The following is a 20,025-nucleotide window of genomic DNA, read 5'->3' as shown; positions in this document are numbered from 1 at the left end:
TGTGAATATCTCGCAAGGATACTCACAGACATAATCTTTCATGGAAGACAAGGAATTATGCTAGGACCACATTTACTAATATCTAGGTTACTAGATATTATTTTCTTTCTTCCCTCCACCTTCCCACTGAAACTCTTGATCAGATTAGTGGTATTTGTTAAAACACTGAAGACAACTTCATCTATAGTTTTAGTATTATGTGTAATTATTTCTCTAAAATTTTTAATTTAGCTTGGAAATAAAATGCTTGGGATCCTTTTTGGCAGGTTTGGGTGAAAAAGAAGATGAGAGCTTAAGAAGCTAAATAAAAGATTAGTTGCATTTGACTAATCATAGGTAGATAGCAGTGCATAGGATAACGAGACGAGCAAGTAGTGCAAAGGAAAGTGATGGATTAGATGGAGCAAAGTTAATGTGATTAATGTGCTTGCATTTTCCTTGTTGAAGTGGATGACTTCAGCCCATGTGTAAGTTCAGGTCTACTGCATGGAAGCATTTCTTTAGCTTTCATTAAAAACTAAGATTTTTTTAAAATTATTATTACTATTATTATTTTCTTTGTTAGTTTCTCTCCATTAGAATACAAAAGCCCAAAAGAAAAGCTGTTGCAACAATAACAAAAAAATGTTTCTGAAATGAATAATGATTTGGGGGAAATGCAGCAATGTGTATTTTAAAAAAGCTCAGTTGTGCAATAGATGAGCTGAAATGGAAAGTTAATCTTACACACAAAATGAAGACAAAGCAAATGGAATGTCTGCTCCAGGGACTCCATACAGTGTATAGCTGTTCATTTGTCACAAGTGAGAAAATGTTTAATCAGTTTTGAAATGATGTATTCTCTCTTTATTTATCGTGTTTAGTGACTTTGAGAGTGTCAGTATGTAAAGTGTTTATCCAAGGAATGGATTTCTGGCACATGGATAAAATGAAAAGTGAAATGTTTAGCTCGCAATAGGCATATGTTCCAAGATCTCTCTGAGTAAGTATCCTGAGATGAGAAGAAAGCACACAGGTCTATGTTTATCTAGCTTACGCAGGCAGACAAGGAAGGCTCCAGCCTGGTATTAACACTGAAGTGACATGGAATGTCTTCACCAAACCCCAAACAATTACATCATTCCCTTAACAATATTGATAAAGTGTAATAAGAAAGAACCTGGCACTTTCCAATTAGATCCTCATTGCTAAATGCTTGAGAAACTGTGAAATACTTGTCAAGTTAAAGCAAAAAAAAAACTCGTTTGGGGGGAGGTGAAAGAAGTAAAACAGAAAAGAGAGAGGAGGAGGAGGAGGGGAAAGAGATGCTTCTGTATTTTAGGAGTCCTCAGTTCGGTGCACCTTTTTTTTTTCTTCTTTTTTTTTTTTTTTAAATTTGAAATAACATCCTCTGTCCCAAGACTTATATTATATATATGTTCTCTCTTTTCTGTATTTTCATTTACTTAGTGTTAAATACCTTTCATCTTTTCAGATGTGATTTTACTTAAGCAGCAAGAAAAAAAAATTGTAGTATTGTTTCCAGGTATGCTTAATACAATTTCAGAATGAGACAGACTTTTATCATAGCATCCACAGCAGGTAGGAACCAAGATTGCAACAAAATTATTGTCCAGATAATATGGCAAGTGATACCTCGTTTGCCATGCTAGGATGAAAAGTAACAGCAACAGCAGAAATACCATTTTGCAGACTTATAATCAGAAATGAGTTAGTTACTCCTCTTCTTGCACTTCATTTCTGAAGAACCAATAGCTAAACAACCTGACTGAAATTACTAGCAACAGCATTCAGTGAAGTTGGAATTCCTAATTCTCTGTCTTGCTATCTGAAACAGCTCTAGAGGAGTAGCATGTAACTTTATTACTTTCTTATAATACCTCACCCAGTATTAAGTTCTTGTCTGCTTAGAAGGCTTCCAGATTCACCTCTTTTTAAAAAGAGGAAGTGTAACTTGTAACACTGGTCTCTCCTCCACTGAAATAGTACAGATGGTGTTTTCCTTCCCCTTTCCCTGCAAACATTTGTGTCTTCTTGGAATAACACTGTGGGAATTATTCAAAAATTTAATTGGAGATGTTTGTTTTTTATATCCAAGACACAGTCAGATGATATTCAATTTTTCCTGTTCTCAGTCTAACATTTGCTCAGAAGCATTTGATTCTAAATTCAGTTCAGCAGCACTGAAAATTGTTCAGTTACTCATATTTCATATAATTAATTTATATTCCACTCCTGTAAAAGACAATGTATGCTAGAAATGTTTAAGAATGCTACTAAAGTTTGGGGGTTTTGTTTCGTTTTGTTTCTTTTTTAGTGTTTCAGATAGTATAACCTTGCTTGAAGTGATAAGTCACTAAGTCAACAGTCCCATACACTGGTGGTTTAAAACCGTTCACCTGTTTTTCCTGTTGATGCCTAACAAGAGCTGGAAAGATAGAAATGCCACTTGCTGTCCTGGCTTTCTGTGCATCACTCATTCAAAAAAATCTTAGAACTTAATTTTTTCTTTAGCAAATCTCAAAGCATTATGAGAATATATATTTGTTTTATAAAAAGTCAAACAGAGGCCTTTTTGCCTTTTGACGTAAGTATCAACTGGGGAATTTAGGACGTGCGTGGCTTGGTATGAAATGCTCATCTTTCTATATTGGGATATTTTTATTTGGTTTGTTTTATAATTTGCTTCCATTACTTGCACATTCCAGTGATTTTTGGGCTTTTAAGTGCTTTTTGAGTGCAGCCTCCCAGGCACCTCTTCTGTTTTCAGGACTTTTAATAATCCAGTTAGAAATGTGTTGTTGCTTTCTTTTGCTGTAGCAACAAAACGACATTAATTTTGAAGAGAAATGTTTACCTTTAAATTGCTTGCAAAAAAAAAAAGTATTCCTGACACAACAGTCTTTGCAGACTTCCATTGACTTCACTGAATATGAGACTTGTGGAGGAACAAAGGTTTACACCTGCTTATGAGCTGACAAGTTGATGACATTTAGAGAAATAGCAGACAGTATGGTACAATGGCACTGCTGAAAAGCAGCACCTCGAAATGTAGCACCTAAGTCTGGTAATCCTTTAAAACATTAAATGTTCTTCCCACCTCACTACCCTCCACACAATGTTTTGGATTGTTTCCAAAAGTGAACTGTAAAGTTAAAGTGAAAATTGAGTTAATGATTGAAATAAACTGGTGAAAAGCTTAGTGGAAGAGGTATGTATTTAAAAAAAAAAAAAAAAAAAAAGGCAACAAAAAACAGAAGGAAAGTTTTAACTGAAAGGCAAGAATATGCTATGGGACTCTGTCTTTCACTACTCTTTGGCCATTCATCTATTGTTGGTTCCTTCACTGTTATGTCTCTTTTCTCACTGTGTGGCTCCCAGCATGCAGGCTGGAATTGCTAAGGGTAATACATTTCAGACCGTAGATATACATTAGTTGGATCAGCAAAAAGTAAATACTTGCTGAGCAGAGGATATGTGTATAGAAGAAGCTTACAGACTGTTAAACAGTTTGGATCATTCTAGTTTAGTATCCTGTCTCTGACAAAATATCAGGACCAGTAGATATGCAGTAATGGAAACTTAGCCAGCAGTTTAGTTATGTCAGAAAGTCTCTTCTAAAATATGGGTAATTGGTCTTATCCTGGAAGATGAAGTCCTTGTCCTTTTCTGAAAATATTTGCCAAATGATACAAGTCCTTAACTATTTAGATGATTGCTTTTTGCCTGTAAGAGCATTATCTTTTCTTTTAAAGATTTTGGCTTACTTGCTTTGAAAATAATTTTATTTTATTGGTTTGAAATTAGTTTGTATTTAATGGCATTCATTGCTAGTATGAACAAATGGGAATACAACTTCTAACAGTCTGGGGTACAATTCAGAAATCTAATATTTTATGCAACTTATTCTAAAGTTTATGTAGAGGATTTATTCTTAGATCTTACAGTAAAAGATAAAGGACGTTAGTTTAAGGTGCAACTACAGTTACACTGCTAAATAGCAGCTAACACCTGGATAACAATATAGTTAAAATAACTTGGGTCTGATCAACCCAAAACTAATGCTATGGCATCAAACTGAGGATTAGAAAAAGAGAAAATAGAAGAATCAGGTAGCTAATAAAATTAGTGGGAAAAAAATACATGAATTAAAGTCTTTCAATGTGTCATATCTTTTTTGGTTTCCAGTTTATGTCCAGCAGGTGGTTTCACTGAGTAGCCCTCAAAAATTCAAGATATTCCTCTTGAGCTGTTGCAGCTGAAGTAAAACGCTTGTGTGCGTGCATGTGTGATTAGCTCCAGTGCCTCTGCATTTTGCATCAGCTTCTGATTGTGTTCAGCAGGACTTTTCTTTCATCATTGTCTACCTGAGCTGTTTGGTTAGATTGTTTCCTAAGACCTTCATAGTACAGTGTTCACATTTGCAAGTACTGTGACTCTTTTACTCTCTTGTGCTGATTTGCCACTAGAGTTGTTCCTTTCTTCCTTGCTGTATGTTAAGATTTACTTTAAGTATTACAATATTATGTTGCTGTTGTCATGTATATGCAAATGGAAAAGCAGAACGGCAGGGGTGGTATTTAATTAGGTCACAACTGCTGTATTAACTCATCTGGGAACTATCCAGTAATAATCTGTACAATATAGGTCATTCCTTCCATAACAATTTCCAGCTGATGGAAGGCTGCCATCCTCAAGTCCCTCCACGATATAGGGCTTGCTTCAGCCTACTGCTGAAACTCCACTGTGCTTCTCATATATGGAGATGAGGTGACTAGGGAAAAAAAAGCATTGTCTCTTTACTATTCCTCGGTTTGTTGCTCGGCCTCATTGCCTTGTTTCTTGACTTCTTCGACAAGCCGGTTCAGAAACAGCTTTACTGGGCCAGATCCCTTCTGTACTATGTCTTAAATGAGGGCTTCTCATGAGATAACCTCACCCGCTTCTTTTCTCAGCTGCTGCCTGATAGTTCTACCTTAATCAGTCTGTGGAGGAGGTAAAACTTCCTGCTTCACCCTAGAGAAAACAATTAGGGCGTGGTCACCCCAGACACTGTGAAGCCTTCATGTAAACCTTGGAAGGGATGGGAACAGCTCCTCCAGACATGAGATAATTTTCTTAGGTCAAAGGAGTATGGTTTGTCTAGCTTGGCTTGGATATGTGAATATTGATGATTCACAAATCCAGAGTGATGCGGTTATTTAATACAATATTTCTGTTAATTCCAGTGGCTGCCACCTTTTCATTTAGACTTAATCCTTGTAGAAAATGTTGCCCATTTTCTGAACTCATCTACACAAAGTTTCCATCATTTCTATGAAGAGGATATATTGGGATAACTTGAGAGTTGAATCTTAAGTGCTTAAATTTGAAAAATCCAAGTAAAGACCTTTCCAACCTGGCGGTTCATCAAGGCAGATTTTGAAGTCTTTCAATTTCCTTTCATGGGATTTTGTCATAATTGACTCTAAGAATATGAAAGCCCCCATGAACAGCTCTGTTTTCAGCAAAGGATGGATTTCTTCTATTCATAGTTGTGCTGACCTATGATGATATTAGTGGATGCATGTTAAGGAGAGAGCTCTTGGACACTGAATTAAGTAAGAACGCTCTCCAGAGCAACCACAAAGCATTAAGGTGAAACTGCATCAGACAACATTTAAAATGCTAGGATGTTCTATAATACCCAAGTGTTTAATACCATTTTTATTTCATAAAGAATAAAAGCATTTTTATTCTATAAAGAATAAAATTTCAAAGAATAGAAACTGAAACCTAAGTTTTACTTGAGCACCAAAATAGAAATTATTATGATTATGCCAAAAAAAACCCGTACATTCATTTCACATGCTATATTTAGAGGGTATTTTTGTCAATGCACATATATAAAATTTAATCTATGCTGAATTTTATTCTTAATCTTATGTGTACCTGACATTTGATAAAGCATGTGTGTGGTTTCCATCTAGATATCTAAATAATCTGCTCTAGATTTAAGAAAAATTATTCTTTCATTATATAATTGTTAAGATTTTTTAGATAACCCTGACCTTGCCTTTTCATGAATTTCAGTTATAAAAGTGAGCCACACCACGGGAGCAGGCAGATCACAAGGCTGAGGCTGTCATCAATAAATTGAAAAAACATAACAAGCTTTTAACACAGTATTTAGTGCACAACAGTTCTGCACTACTTCCAAATGTGATTATAACCTCTTTAAGTAATAATGGTTGCTCAGAAGGTGCGGGGACTTTGGGTGAGTCGGACGGTCGGGACGGACGGAGACGAGAGATCTCTGAAGTCAGATCTTGGAACATGCGGTTTATTGCAAAGGGCATGGGTACAGGGGCACTGCTTAGAGCTGCAGCTGGCAGCTCTGAGCAGGCCCAAGAGAGCAAGAGAGTAAGCGGGTAAGTAAGAGAGAGAGAGCAAGAGGAATGAGAGTGAAGAAGAAGTGATGAGAATAGAATGGAATGGTGAAGTCCTGGTTACAATACAATAAATCATCTTCTGTACTGAATATTCTAATTTCCACTAACCAATCTAATACAAGATACAAATCCTATAGCATTTACATACAGCCTATAAGAGTTCTTATATTACCATAGAGTGTTACATCTTAACTCCTAAAAACTACTCTTTGGACCCCTTCTGCTGAGCTAGTAGGGTCTGCTCTGACCCTTGGACCTGTCTGCAAGCAGAGGGTATTGTTCAATCAAGAGGGGATTACCTTCAGTCGGCCATACCATTGTTTTCCAGTTGTTCAGTAACTAAGACTTGGTATTTCAAAAGCGGCTTTCATTTCGATGTCGCTTATATTTTTCATATTCCCCAAATCTTTTGTCAGGCAGTCATATTTATAAGGCTTTCCTGTTTCATCTTCCCCAACAAGAAGGCCTCCAGTGAAGATGAGGTGTGTTAATAATCTGAAGCCAAGATGGGCTTTCAACATGAGGCTTTTAGCAGTTTCTTACAGCACTGAGGCCAGCAGCTTTTGTGTCAGACCACTGCTGTTGAAATTCATTCTACCACTGTATTCTGCGTCTAACGGCACCTTATTATTTCTTCAAGTTCAACCAGACAAGGGTTATTTAATATCTCTGAAGCTCACATGTTTGTCTTTTTAAGATAGAAAAATAGTTTTCTCTTGGATATGTTTCTAGGCCTGACTTTCCAGTGCACAAAATTACACGGTATTGTTTTACACATGCTCATATTGCTTACATCTAGTTTAGCACAGAGCTATCCATACGTCTGGAGCAGCTTAGCATGGGCATGATATCCACTGTAACATGAAATTAAAAGCATTAAAGTCCAAGATAGAGAGCCTAAACATTTATGCAAAGTATTCAGATAACAGCAGATTGCAGCTGACACCAATTCATCTAGAGAACTTTAACTACCTCAAGCCATGATTTTGGGAGAAAGTTTGAAATTAGTTAAAATTGTAATTTTAAAATGACATGGAAAAAGCACATGCAACTTAAAAATGCATTCAAAGAGTCACGCTAAAAAATGCTTGGGTTTTTTTCTATTTTTCTTCTCAGAGTGGCCTGTTAGAATACAGATGTCAGAGGCAAGGAAAAGACGTAAAGTTAGTTCTGTTTCTAATGTACTATCTCAATTCATATTTTATTCTGAATAATATTCTTGAATAGAGACATAACCTTTAAATATGCACAGCAGAATTTAGGTTCACATAAACCCCAGATAGTGGGTGAGATGTAGCTGACATGCTTTGCATGTGATTTAGTGAAGGTAGCAAAAATATCTCTAACCTACCTTTCCTGAGCTTTGATTTTCAATTAGCTGGAAACTGACTCAGAAAAGCAGAATGGCTTTTTCAGCACTGTGGTTTTTTTGTCGTTAGAAAAGTTCTGTTTGCCAAGATAGCTCCCTCCTGATGAAATTTAGCACCTAATCCTATGCCACCTTGGATAAAAGATGGCATTGTTATATCAGTGGAGCACTTGTTTACATCAGAGTAATGCAAAAACCCAGACTCAACCCAAACTCAACCCAAACACACAGAGGGACCAGGTTAGAGCCTATTGTTTTAGAGAGAAAGAGAATAAAAATACGGAGAAAAAAGTAATTAAACCAGTGAGGGAAAATCTTGCAGAATACTGTTTAAATGTAGTATCAACTGTGATCCCTGATAGCCTGCTATTTCCAGAAGATATAAGGAACAAGACTTGATTAGGCAAATGTCATCATACCCAACGAATAAATCTTATTCTGGACCTGATAAAATTATTTTCTAGAAATAGAGATTTTGAAGGTCTCAGAGCTCAAGTTCACCTTTTAACAAAAGTATCATTTGGTTTAGTTATGGCCATTTTATTTTGCTGTTTTGCAACCTTTTGTTAAGAGGCCCTTTGTTCGTGAAAGACAGGACTAAAGTAATACTCTCCCACTGAAGGAAGTAAATAGAAGGGTCTGGAATAACAGTTTAAATTGAGGTTGAAATGGCAATCTGATATGTGAAGGGTTTATTCACTGTTAACACCATGAGATCATTGGTCTTCCTAAAATTTTATTTTTCCCAAAATGTTTGAGTGCAAAGCTTTAGTCCTGATACCTGTTGAATTTAACAGTCTGTGTCATAGTGTATGCTCTGTGCTATGAAACAGTATTCAGTTACAGGGTCTGCTGCCATTAGTGTAAAATATGGAAGTTCTGCATTTGTGTTACTAATCATTACGTAAAACTAATAATACTGATCATTGAAGATGAACATTAAAGTTGCAAAGCATTCCTAGTATTGGAAGCGAGGGTGTTAAAATTCTCATGAGCAAGACAGACTGGCCTGTAAAAACATAATTTTCTGTTCTTCGTATTGGATGCTTTCTGTTGAGCTTTTGTTGGGAGAAAAAAAATGGTACTTCAAAGGTAGAGGGATTTCTTTGCTCTTACTGAAGCTGCTAATTTTCATATGGTTGGAGCAATAAAACACTTTTTGTTTAATATGAATTTATAAGAGGCAAGGGACTAGACATGAGGGAGATGACTTAGGATTCAAAACATTGCAAATGTTTGGCAGGTTTTTTTTAGAGGGAAGGAAAAATCTCTTGAGACCGTTGTTTTCTAAGGAACAATATTACAAAATACGTAGTTACACAATAGGAATTGGCAAATGAAAGAAGAGATTAATGATTCTGGCAGCTAATTTAAGCTGGAATATTATCTCAACTTTCTTCTTAATATAAGAAAGTTACTTTTCTTCCTTTATAAAAAGGGGGGAAAAGTAAAAGGACAAGAAGAAATTTCTTACCAGCATTTAAGTACTATTTATCTTGAATGAACCTGTATTTATTTTTTATATTTTCTCACTTATAATCATGCAGAACAAGAGACAGCACTGAGGAAAGGCAATTAAACTTTTTTTTTCTAAAAAAAAACAATAGGTGAAGAAAGTGGTGCAAAGTTACAGTGCAAAAAAGGACCCTCAGCAAAATACATCAATAGATAATTACAGCCTTCATAGGATGCTATGCATATAAAGTTTCCTAACAGTCTTGTGCTATCTCAATAACCAGGATGCTGTTTCTCTTTTATTTTACATAATTTTGTGTGACCTTGTTGGACTGATTGGTATTCTGTCTGAAGATTAACTCTTGGTATTACTTTCAGATGTTGAATACACTTAGAAAATACATACAAAGCCTTGGTCTCTTTATAAAACAAAACAAATACTAATGTGATGATTCAGTTATCACAATTATTAGCAATTATTATCAATTATTAGCATCCAGGAAGCAAATACTGTTACTTAGATATTGTACTCATCTTTCAAATGTAGTTAACAATTCAAGATCAACACTCTGAACAGGCTTACGTGCCTATCGATTCAATTTGGCTTTAGATAAGACTCATGCCAAATTGAAAGTAGTAGGAGGCACATACAAGCTTTTCTTTCCCTTTTACCTTCTTTGTTTTGGTAGACTATGCTTAGTTCTAAATTTTATCTGTGAGTTTAATCAAACTAAAAGGTACTTCAGTAGTTTCAGCCTGATTTACACAACTGCTTTGCAAAAATAACAGATTAGCACCATTTACACTAACTGTTCTTAATCACTAATGTATATAAGTGATGCTTAGAGATTTATAAAGCCAAAAGAATATCCATGTTGCAACTTCAACCAAAAGATGTAGTCTGTTAAACAGTGCAGAACAGAAACACTTCTTTCTGCTGTTAAATCCACATTGAAGCAAATCTTTACTCTCTCAGGTGATTTAGTTTGCTGCATGGGAAAACCAGATGCAAGTGTGTTTGTGCATGCGTTCACCATTTCTCAGGAAGGTCAGCCAGGGCGTGTCTGTACCTATGGTTACTTTGCTATTTGTTTAGCCAAGGAAGCCTGATCAAATAATGCTGAGATGAAACTACTGCTGTCTATTGCTTAGTATTGTTGATTTGCTTTTGTACATGTTTATAAACCAGCCAATGCACCCCAGACAGCAGGTTTGAATTTGAATTATTGTCTGCAACTTTTTGCTAGTTGTTCTCAGAATGGAATGGGGAAAAAACGTTGAATAATCAATAGCTGCTCTTTAAATATTCCTAATGGATCAGATCTATTAGCTAGTATTGCTGTCAGTGAGCCATTTGCAATGTGAACAGCTTCTCTTCTTTTTCATATGATTAAATTTGTCTTGGCTTTTAGTACATCCATTCCTTTCTTTCCTCCAAATAGAAAAATCACTTTCATAGACTCATACTCAAGGGAGCACACATAAAAGTCCAGTGATTCATTCATCAAATTTCTACATTTGAGTAAGCAGTGAGTTTAGACATCAGTCTGAAGTGATTTTTCTGAATTACACAAACCAAAGACATTAGAAGATAAGAAAGGAAGAAAAGGAACTAACCATCTTTATTTATTTCCTTCCTTACTTTTCAGAGATAAGCAGCTCTTCCATTGTTCTGAGAAAGTTGGTGTTACTTAATTCTCCTTCGGGGCCAGCTTGAGGGCTATGAAACCCAGTCTGAAACCTGTTTAAAGAATTCTGGCTTTTGCCATGTCAGGATAAGACAGTAGTGTGAACAATACTGTCTTATTTTAATCATGCTTGAAAAGTCAGGCTGTTTGAAGCAAAGGCAATGACCTCCTTTACCTACTTTAATCCCTGAAACTAAGTTGCATGCCCTTCCTTCCCTCTTCCATGACTCCAAGATCTCCAATGCACATTCTTTTCATGACTCTCAGAAAGAGTATGGATAAGTATGAACTTTTCACTTGAGAAATGGACACTAAACAAGCTTTGCAATACTTGTTTCAAAATAAATATTTAATTTTTCAGATAGATGAAATGAAATTCAGAGAGGTCAGATGAGTTTCCCAAGGTTGTATGATGCAGAACTTAATTTAAGTATAGAAACAAAAGGCTTTTGGGCTCCCTTATTTGATCCAAAATGTCTATGTGATGCACAGTTAGGAATAGTGACAATAGTATTTGCATATATTTTGTTTCAAAATCTGCTGAAGAATGAACAGGAAAATTTGAATGGCTTGCAACAGAGAAAAGCACCAGAAATATTTAAGATATTTACTGCCTGGCTGAATTCTGAGAGGATTGTATCTAGTCTTGGGGCTATGGCAATGTCATCCAAATTTCTCTTTCTATTTAAAATGCATGTCCCCTCCTGGAATTAGCCTTGAGATATGTCTAGTTTGACATATGTAAACATTTCCAAATCAGGTATTTAAAGACCATGGTAACAGGATTTATTTCTGCCCATGTTTTATTATCTGATGCATTTGGATTGGCTTTATTTGCTTTGTCTTTCATGTGTGAATTATGCCATTTTGTCTTGTACTATAAAAATGACAGCATCAAATGTATAGCAAGCAGTTTCCATATGTCTTCTAAATGCACTCTAAGAGACTTTAATGCTAAATAAGGGTAGACCTCTCTGGTTAGAAAAAGTGTGGTAACTGTCTTGACTGTTTGATCTGCATGTATAGAAAAAATTATTTGATCCATAGAGATTTGTGCCCTGAAGTATTATTGTGCTGCAGCTGATGTCTTGTGCATTGTTACTGGGCATTAGAAAGGTGTGACATACTAACAATGACAACCTGCTATGCTGCTGCTGTTTCACATTTCACAGACAGATAATTTTCCTTACCTCCCAAACTAACTGCTAGGGAGTCAAGCAACCTGTATGAGCATTTCTCTGCTCTCTATAAACCTAGTAATTATGTTACAGCTGTTAGACACAGCTGTATGAATGTGTAAGATTGCACTGGTTATACAAGTGGTCCTCAGGGAGATTTTCAGTCACCAGAGAAAGAACCACTGGTTATCTCCTCCTCCTCTCAGAGGATAGTTGGAATAACTGAAGAGTAATGGAAGTCTTTGCACCTTTAACAGACGTTAGTGCTGTTTATCTATTGTTTTTGACTGAGCATTCTTTTATATGGTATGAATTTCATTTTGATTGACTTCCTGTTTCTTGGGATGTTTTCCTGTCATGGAATTCATTATCTCAAATATAAAAGCATTACTTAGGATGGGCCATTCACTGTCAAATTCTTTTCTCATCGTTGTCATTTGCAAAATGTTATGAAGACACATTTCTCAAAACAAGGCTTCTTATTTGAAATTTTGTCTTTCTCTGTTTTGCAAATCATTAAGGGATTTCATTCCATTAAACTCCAAAGAGCTTCTTCAAAAATAAGTCATTGACTCAGCTGACGCCTCCAGATTTCTCTCTTGTTCTTTATTCCTCACGTTCCTCCAAAAATATTGTCAGTTCATTCTGAAAATTCAAATGAGCCTTTGATATGAGTTCCCTGCTAGCCAGCTACAGAGCTGTAACTCTGGGGGAAGAGACCGGGAGAAAAAATATCTCCCTGGTATGTTTGCAGTCTTGCAAAAAGTTGAGAATATGTGACAACAGGAAGAAGTTTGAAACATAGTGCAGCTGACTGCAGTGTCAGGGATATTCTTTTTGAATGATTCTGTGGAATCAGAGGATAGATGATAAATACCTTCCCCAGTATAAAACTGTGGGGAAAATGTAAATAAGTAAAATGGAATATTTTAATCAGTACTATTACTCATTAATAAATAATTTGAAAAAAAAACCCAAGCCAAAACCACAACAGAGCCAAGCCCAGAAAGAAAAGCATTCTGTTTATTGGCCAAGCACTGAGTTACAGAACAGAGTGCCATGGTAGTCTAACTGAGAGAGCTGAAAAAATGGCATAATCAGGTGAGGAGGCATTTGAGTATCGATGTCATGGGTTAAAAAATAAGGATGTTTTTGTCTTCTGTATTTTTATGTGCTACATCTTTGTTACTCAACAGCTTCAGTTTGCTTCAGCGAATGGAAAAATAAATTGCAAATTAAGAGAAAAAATGTGATGTAAAATTTGGAGTAAAATTTGATTGGTAAATTGATGTTAAATTTTTAAGATGCAGGCTTTTTTATTCAGCAACATGATAATATATATAGATGCTTGTTTTTCAGGTTAGGGAAAAGAACTGGAATATTCGGGTTTGAGAACTAAAATAAACATTTTCTTGGAGAATTTGTGAGATTGACCCTCTGAATGGTTGAATCTTTGTATGTTATTGTCACCATCATAATCCATGAATGAAGATATAACTTCTGTGACTAAAATTACATTTCCATCCATTTAACTGGAATTGGATTTTTACTCATAATTAAAGTGATTAAAACTGTGATGATTGCTTCAGAGAAAATTGTAGGAGCCAATGAATAATAATAGATCAGTGAGAAAAACACCTACAATTATATTTCAAGAGAGAGTTTTCTATTGAATTTTTTGTAAAATAAGCAATTCTCCAGTGGCTTCTATGTTGAGCTTCAGATCAGGAAAACATTCTTAAAATCTCCAGTATTTACAAAATGCAAAGTGAAAAACAAAATGGAGTAATAGTTAATCAAGCAATATTTTTAAAAATAATTATTCTGTACCCTCCTGTAACATTCCTGAAATAAAAGAGAAACCAGTCAAACTCAGAAATACACTACATTTTCTTTGCAGTCACAGTCTGCATTCAGTGTGGGAAATATGACCTTTGCATTTCAGGAGTAGTTTTTACTTGAGGAGTAGCTTATGCGTTTGCTACACGAGCTTTACTTCTGCTGTGTTCAGAAGGGATTGTTGGATTGTTCTGCTAGAGTCACAATGGACACCTGTTTTCTAGCACAGCTGCTGCTGGCCAAGTTTTCTGTTGCGTCATTTCTTGTTTAGTACAAAGTAGGTTTGAGTTTTAATGTTTCTATGTAGTCTCCAGCCTAAGCTATTGTGTTGTAGCACAGATCTAACAGAACTTGAAGAAGTTTATTTACAGTCCTTTATGGGCTTTGACTCTGTGTTTTGAAAACAGCTTTAAACACAACAGAAAAGCAGTATATGGGTGGGTGTGGCTATCTGGATTTGCAGGGCTGCAGACAGCGTGTTCATTTTAGCTTTTGAAATGGAAAATTCTTTGGTCAAAACTAGAAACTGTGATAAAACCCAGATCCCAACTTTACTGAAGAATCATCTTACGTTGTGTACCTGCTTCTGTATGAAGAGCTCAGAGCTGTTATATTTTTATATTCTTTTATTTTAGATTTGCTACCAAGAATAATTAAATAATATGTCAGCGTCAAATTAAAAAAAATGCCTCAATAGGTACTGAAGCATTTGCTATTTCTGCTTTCTTCGACAGCTTTTTGGAAACGACAGCCTATTTCTGTATGAAACCAAAAATGGGCGAGAAGGAGGTGTCCCCACATTCTTTCTTCAGTATTTGGCATGAATTCAGTTCTGACTTCAAAGACTTCTGGAAGAAGGAAAACAAACTTATTCTTCAAGAAAGGTACATTTGTTTGTTTGTTCAAAGGCTTTTCTCAAAGAATGTTATTGGGAGCAATCGCACAGAAACCAGTCAGCCGCACTTCATTAGCACACAGCCTATTGAATGCCTTTTGGAGTTTTCTCAGGTTTTGTTTTTTTAACAGATCATGACACCCACCCCCACTGCCCCCAACCCCTAGTCATACTAATTTTTGAATGGGATTTTGATACTAGTTTGTGCTAAAGTTTTTTGGGTCTAGTGTTTTTGGCAGAGCATGTAACTACTCTGCTGCTATGAATCTGAGGAATGGAAGGCTTGTTTTAGGCCTGAAAGTTGATTAAAGATTTTCCATTAGCGTATTTAGTCAAAGTCAAGGCATTAAGACATGGCATTGCGGAGATTGAGACATTCCTGACATGGCATACTGTAAATATTTGTGTGACGATGTTGGGAAAAAGGAAGACAGAAATCACAGCCCAAGCGATGGGGTACACAAGAGTAAGTGTGGTATATATGGCATGAAGAAATGCTTTCTTTGAAAAATCAGCCATGGTGTCTGGTCCGTGTTTTAAAAGTTAGGAAGTCTGTACTCATCTGCATACAGATAGTCCATTGTGGTCACCCTTTGTTTATAAAAATTATGCCAAGAATTAATCAGTTGTTTAAAAAGTAATAAATGTCATATAAGGAAAAATTAAACAAGTGCAAACATGTAAATTCTAAGCACTGTTATATAATCCTACAACTGTTAGCAACTCCAGTTGAAGCTGTATCTGAGCCTGAACATTGATGGGATTGAAGCTTTAGATTCATTAAATTTACTTCAGCCTGTTATTAGGTAAATTGACAAGAACAGGCCCTTTTTTCAAATATACTCATCCTATGTGATTGTCACTGACATCTGACTACTGGTTTAGAAAGTTACTGAAAACTTTCCTGAGGCATCTATATAGTCAATGTCATATATACCATATATATATTTGCTGTAAGTGGGTACATTTTGGAACAAGCAGTCTCACAGTGAAAAAGTCTGGGTTCTGCAACCATGGCAAGAGCATGGTGCAAATGTTAACACAGTACAGCAGATCTCTGGGGATCTATTTCATATTACTGACTGGATGAATTAATTTTATGTAATTAAGTGTATCTCTTTGAAACAGATTTGAAAGTTAAATAATATCTTTGGTTTGCTATGCAGGGATTTAGCTGCCTAGTTAATATAGGTTAATTTAGTCTTGTGTATTTTACAGAAAAGCATTTAAGAAAAATGTCCTTTTATTTCAAAATACTAAGCTATTTTCCTTAACCCAAAAATCTTCCAGAGGGTTCTCACTGTAAAATAGTTTTCTTTAAAAGACATTAACTAAATGAGCACAAAACTTCTTCCTCCTATTTTTCTTAAACATCTAAAGCTTAAGAGAAGAATGGGATTGAGATACGATCATTTGACCCTCTTTGAGTTCAATCTATGTGTATACTAAGAGGATGTGTTGAAGCAGCAGAGAAAAACATGGTGTCTGCCAGCTTGTCCCTTCTAGGGCAAGGGTGTTTTTAGCCTGAAAGGAACTGAACATGTATAATGTACAAAATGGCTGCAGGTGCAAGATGTGACAGGGAAGGGAAAGGACAGTGAGAGGGACCTACAGTAGGAAAAGAAACTGGGACATCCCTTGGAAGAACAGCAGGGAGATCCAAATCCAGGCTCGGAACTGGTGGTTTGAAGGCGGTTCTCCCAGAGGGACAGACAGAACTGCGTAACTTCAGTCCAGGAAATCACTGAGATTAAGACTGAAAAATTATATATCATGAAAATCACAAGTAGATTTTTGTTTTGAATTTTAACTTTTACTTGCCTCATCAAGTTTAAATCTTCTGCTCTATTTCATTTGTTCAGGTGAGGCAGGGCTTAGACTTAGAAAAAGTCTCACCATTGCTGTCAAAGGTTAGTATCAATATCATGTCATAGATACCAGATCAGACCTTCCTAGGAACAGATGAATGGTATGGCAGAAACTCATATGCAGGGCCACAGTTCCATCCTCCCTTTTCTGGATATGAGTGAGGTGCTTACACTTGTTGGTCCTCTCCAGCTCTGGATGTGTTTCCCTCTCTTCAGACTGCTTGCTATTCTAGAGGGCCCATGCAATTCAGCGAAGATTTACCTTATATTAGTTGTATTTCTAGATGGGAGAGCTGGAGGAGGAGAGAGCGAGGGGCAGATATATGTGTCCTCTAAATGTATATGTACGTATAAGTTATACAATGCTCATAAGCTCAGTGTGGCCCTTGCCTTTACTAAGAGTCATGTTGCTGAACAGAGGCTGTGTCAGCGATGCCAGCAGAGGAGAGTTCATAATCAAGATCAACACAATGGTAAAATTCTGTAAGCCCCTGATATCTTGCATCACACTAAGCTCGAGAATTTTTTTTGGCTGACTTTATTCAACCCTTTAACTCCCACGATAAATCTTTGACACATTAAAAATAATGTATAAACTCAGAAAAATGCACTCGCCTCTCAAATGCAGAAGTTGCCCATTCCCGTAAGAATAGCAGTTAAGCTGGCACCTGGTGTGTCACACTGTGTATATCTAGATGAAAGGGAGATTCCTGGCCAGCATGTCTCCACAGCTCATTGATCTCCCTCTGCAGAAAGACTGGTATGTCTCCCTACAGACTCCTCGGCAGGATGATTTAAAACTTGCTGTTGAGCAATTTAAAGTCTGGCATGGGATATCTGTACGTTGCACAGCGAGGAGCATATTGGTAAGCTGCCACTTCTGCTTGCAGAGGAGGGCATTAAATCCCATTGCACGAGCAATGTCCTCTCAGACCAATTTAAGGGATGTTTTGTTAACGCTTATAATATGAACCAGTGAGTCAGACTTGAGAGTGAGAAATCAAGGGACATGGGAATAGGCACTTGCAAAGAAATGCAGAGATGGAAGAAAAGAGAAGAAAAATGTATATGGAGTTGCAACATGAGAGGGAAATGATGAACATGTGGAGTATGTTTAGTGGGGTAACATTTTGCTTGGCATGGTTCTGTAATGCCAGCTAAAAGCTCCAAGTGTTATGTTAGTGAGTAGTCATGGGTAGATACATTTTCTGAGTTGGGAGCTTTAATCTCAATGTGTTTATTACACTCTAACCAACTGAGCTGCATGCTGGTAGGCTTGGGTTTACGACTCATCATGACATTTCAAAACAGAAGACAGTTTTACATGACATTGAATTGAATAATTAATGGATCTTCAGGTTTTGGGAGTATTTCAAAATTGTTATCTTTAATAGATTTCTGATGACAATATACTGTTATGGGCCCTGGAAAATCTACTTTAAAAAGCCTAGACACACCAAAGATTCAGCAGCTAGGAACAGTCCTGTGAGGCAATACCTCAAAAAGAGACCATTTGCTGTTCAGATAAAGAGGTTGCTCAACATTTCAGTATGTTTTTTTTTCTTCTTCATTGTGCATTTTTGGCAATTAGTCTTTTTTTTTTTTTATGAATACACCATTGTGTTTTGGTTAGGGGGAGGTGAACAGAACTTTCATTTCTTAGCACTGCTTTTGAGAGAAAAGTTTGTGGAAAAAAAGCAGCATTTGGAGATAAGTTTCTCAGTCTGGATCTTTGGTGGAAAATCCTTTTGAATACCTTAGTCTAACATTTTTAAGCAATTCTGTGTTTTATAGGACAGGAAAAATATTTCCATTTGCAGCTATGAGCCAAGTGGTGCTTACAAATATTAAACATAGTGAAGGATCTAGTAAAAAACTAGTTCCAAATGTGCAATATTTCCTAATTTTTGTGACTTCTGTGATGTTGGATTCCAGAATGGCGCCCACATAAACAGCAGAAGGGCTTCAGTAGCATCTATCTGGTGATGGTGGTGTATCATGCTGGCACATTACGTTGCATCCTAGTATGTATGTTTTGCATAAAAGAAGGTGGATACCAATCATAATTTCATAATTAAGTTTACAGACTGTTTTCATAGCTGTAATGTCAGATTGGGTGGGATCGTTAAAGCCACAGTGATATAGGATACCATCATTCCTACCATGTAGCGATCTTTTCCATCTTTTTTCAACCTTTTCCTCTTCACCACTTCTTGTATCAAGAACTACATTTGCCTATGATGAAAACAGGGCCAACATATTCAAAAAATACTTGCATATTGGTGAAAATAATTACATAATTAAAAATTTTAAACAGACCTGTCACTTTTTGTACTTGTCAGTGTTTTCATTCCCAGGCAAAATGATCACTTTGGCATTTGAGGTGCAATAAAGCATTGTAATGTTTTACAAATGAGCAGCATTTGTCATTAAATACTAGTCCCCAAAAGTTTTGAGATGGTCATAAAGGCTTAAAAGCTACTGTAACCCGGACTGACCCTGAACTACTGAAGATGTGAACTTCCTTGCTCACGGGCAGTTTGCTATACCAGTGCATGGAGTTGGCATAATGGCAACATCCATTACGTGTAAGTGCATGGCTCTGGGCATGTTTTATGGTATCAGTATAGGGAATAGTCTAACATCAGGGGGTTTTATTACGTGTTTGAGAAGAACCTTACTGTGTCTTTTTGAGTCATTTGAGTCATTTTTGAGTCACTACATAATGATGGATGGGCACTTTTTACCTCATGCAGCAAAGTTCAAAGCCTCTTACTTTCCCATCTCCTGCACTGGAGATACCTTAATGTTGTGGCTCTTCAGCTGACTTCATTTTTTTAAATTTTCTCTTCACTAATCTCTTCTATTCACTCAATTCTCATCTTTGCTTGTACTACCAATCTTGTAGCTACCAATTATCCAATGTAGTAGCCCCAGCATACCCAGTGTAGCAACTCTTCTGTCCAGGGAATGTTTCCATATTCTCTTTAAGTTTTCTTTTCCATGTAGTCTGTTTACTGAGACTTTTTGTATCGTTTTCTACACATTGGGTTTTTTGCCTTCATTTACCCCATCTGCTGCTTAAAAATGTTTTACAGCTAACACAGAGTTTCACACTTCTGTTCACTCATGAGTTTAATTTCTTTTGCTAGCTGATTACAAGTTTTACCTCACCTCTGGTCTTCTTCCCTTCCCTTATCATTTCCTGTTGAATTTCCTAACAAAATAACCCAAATGTAGCCAGCTTCTTTGAGAGCAACATGACTTCAGTTGGAAGAAAAACAGTGGAAGGTGATAACTAT

The 20,025-nt window shown here is 36.3% G+C and overlaps 1 protein-coding gene across 4 annotated transcripts in view; it reads left to right on the top strand.

Moving 5' to 3' along the window:
• Nucleotides 1-20,025, top strand: part of FMN2 (formin 2) — a 166,291-nt gene that overhangs the window by 137,086 nt on the left and 9,180 nt on the right. For all 4 annotated transcript variants that reach the window (XM_032102204.1, XM_032102201.1, XM_032102203.1 and 1 more), the window contains one exon: nucleotides 14,695-14,844. In XM_032102204.1, coding sequence (XP_031958095.1) covers nucleotides 14,695-14,844 — 150 coding nt within the window. The remainder of the gene's footprint in view (nucleotides 1-14,694; nucleotides 14,845-20,025) is intronic.

Source organism: Corvus moneduloides, chromosome 3 (genome assembly GCF_009650955.1).
Source record: "Corvus moneduloides isolate bCorMon1 chromosome 3, bCorMon1.pri, whole genome shotgun sequence".
In the NCBI taxonomy this organism is placed as follows: Eukaryota; Metazoa; Chordata; class Aves; order Passeriformes; family Corvidae; genus Corvus; species Corvus moneduloides.
This window is presented reverse-complemented; position numbering and strand designations above follow the sequence as displayed.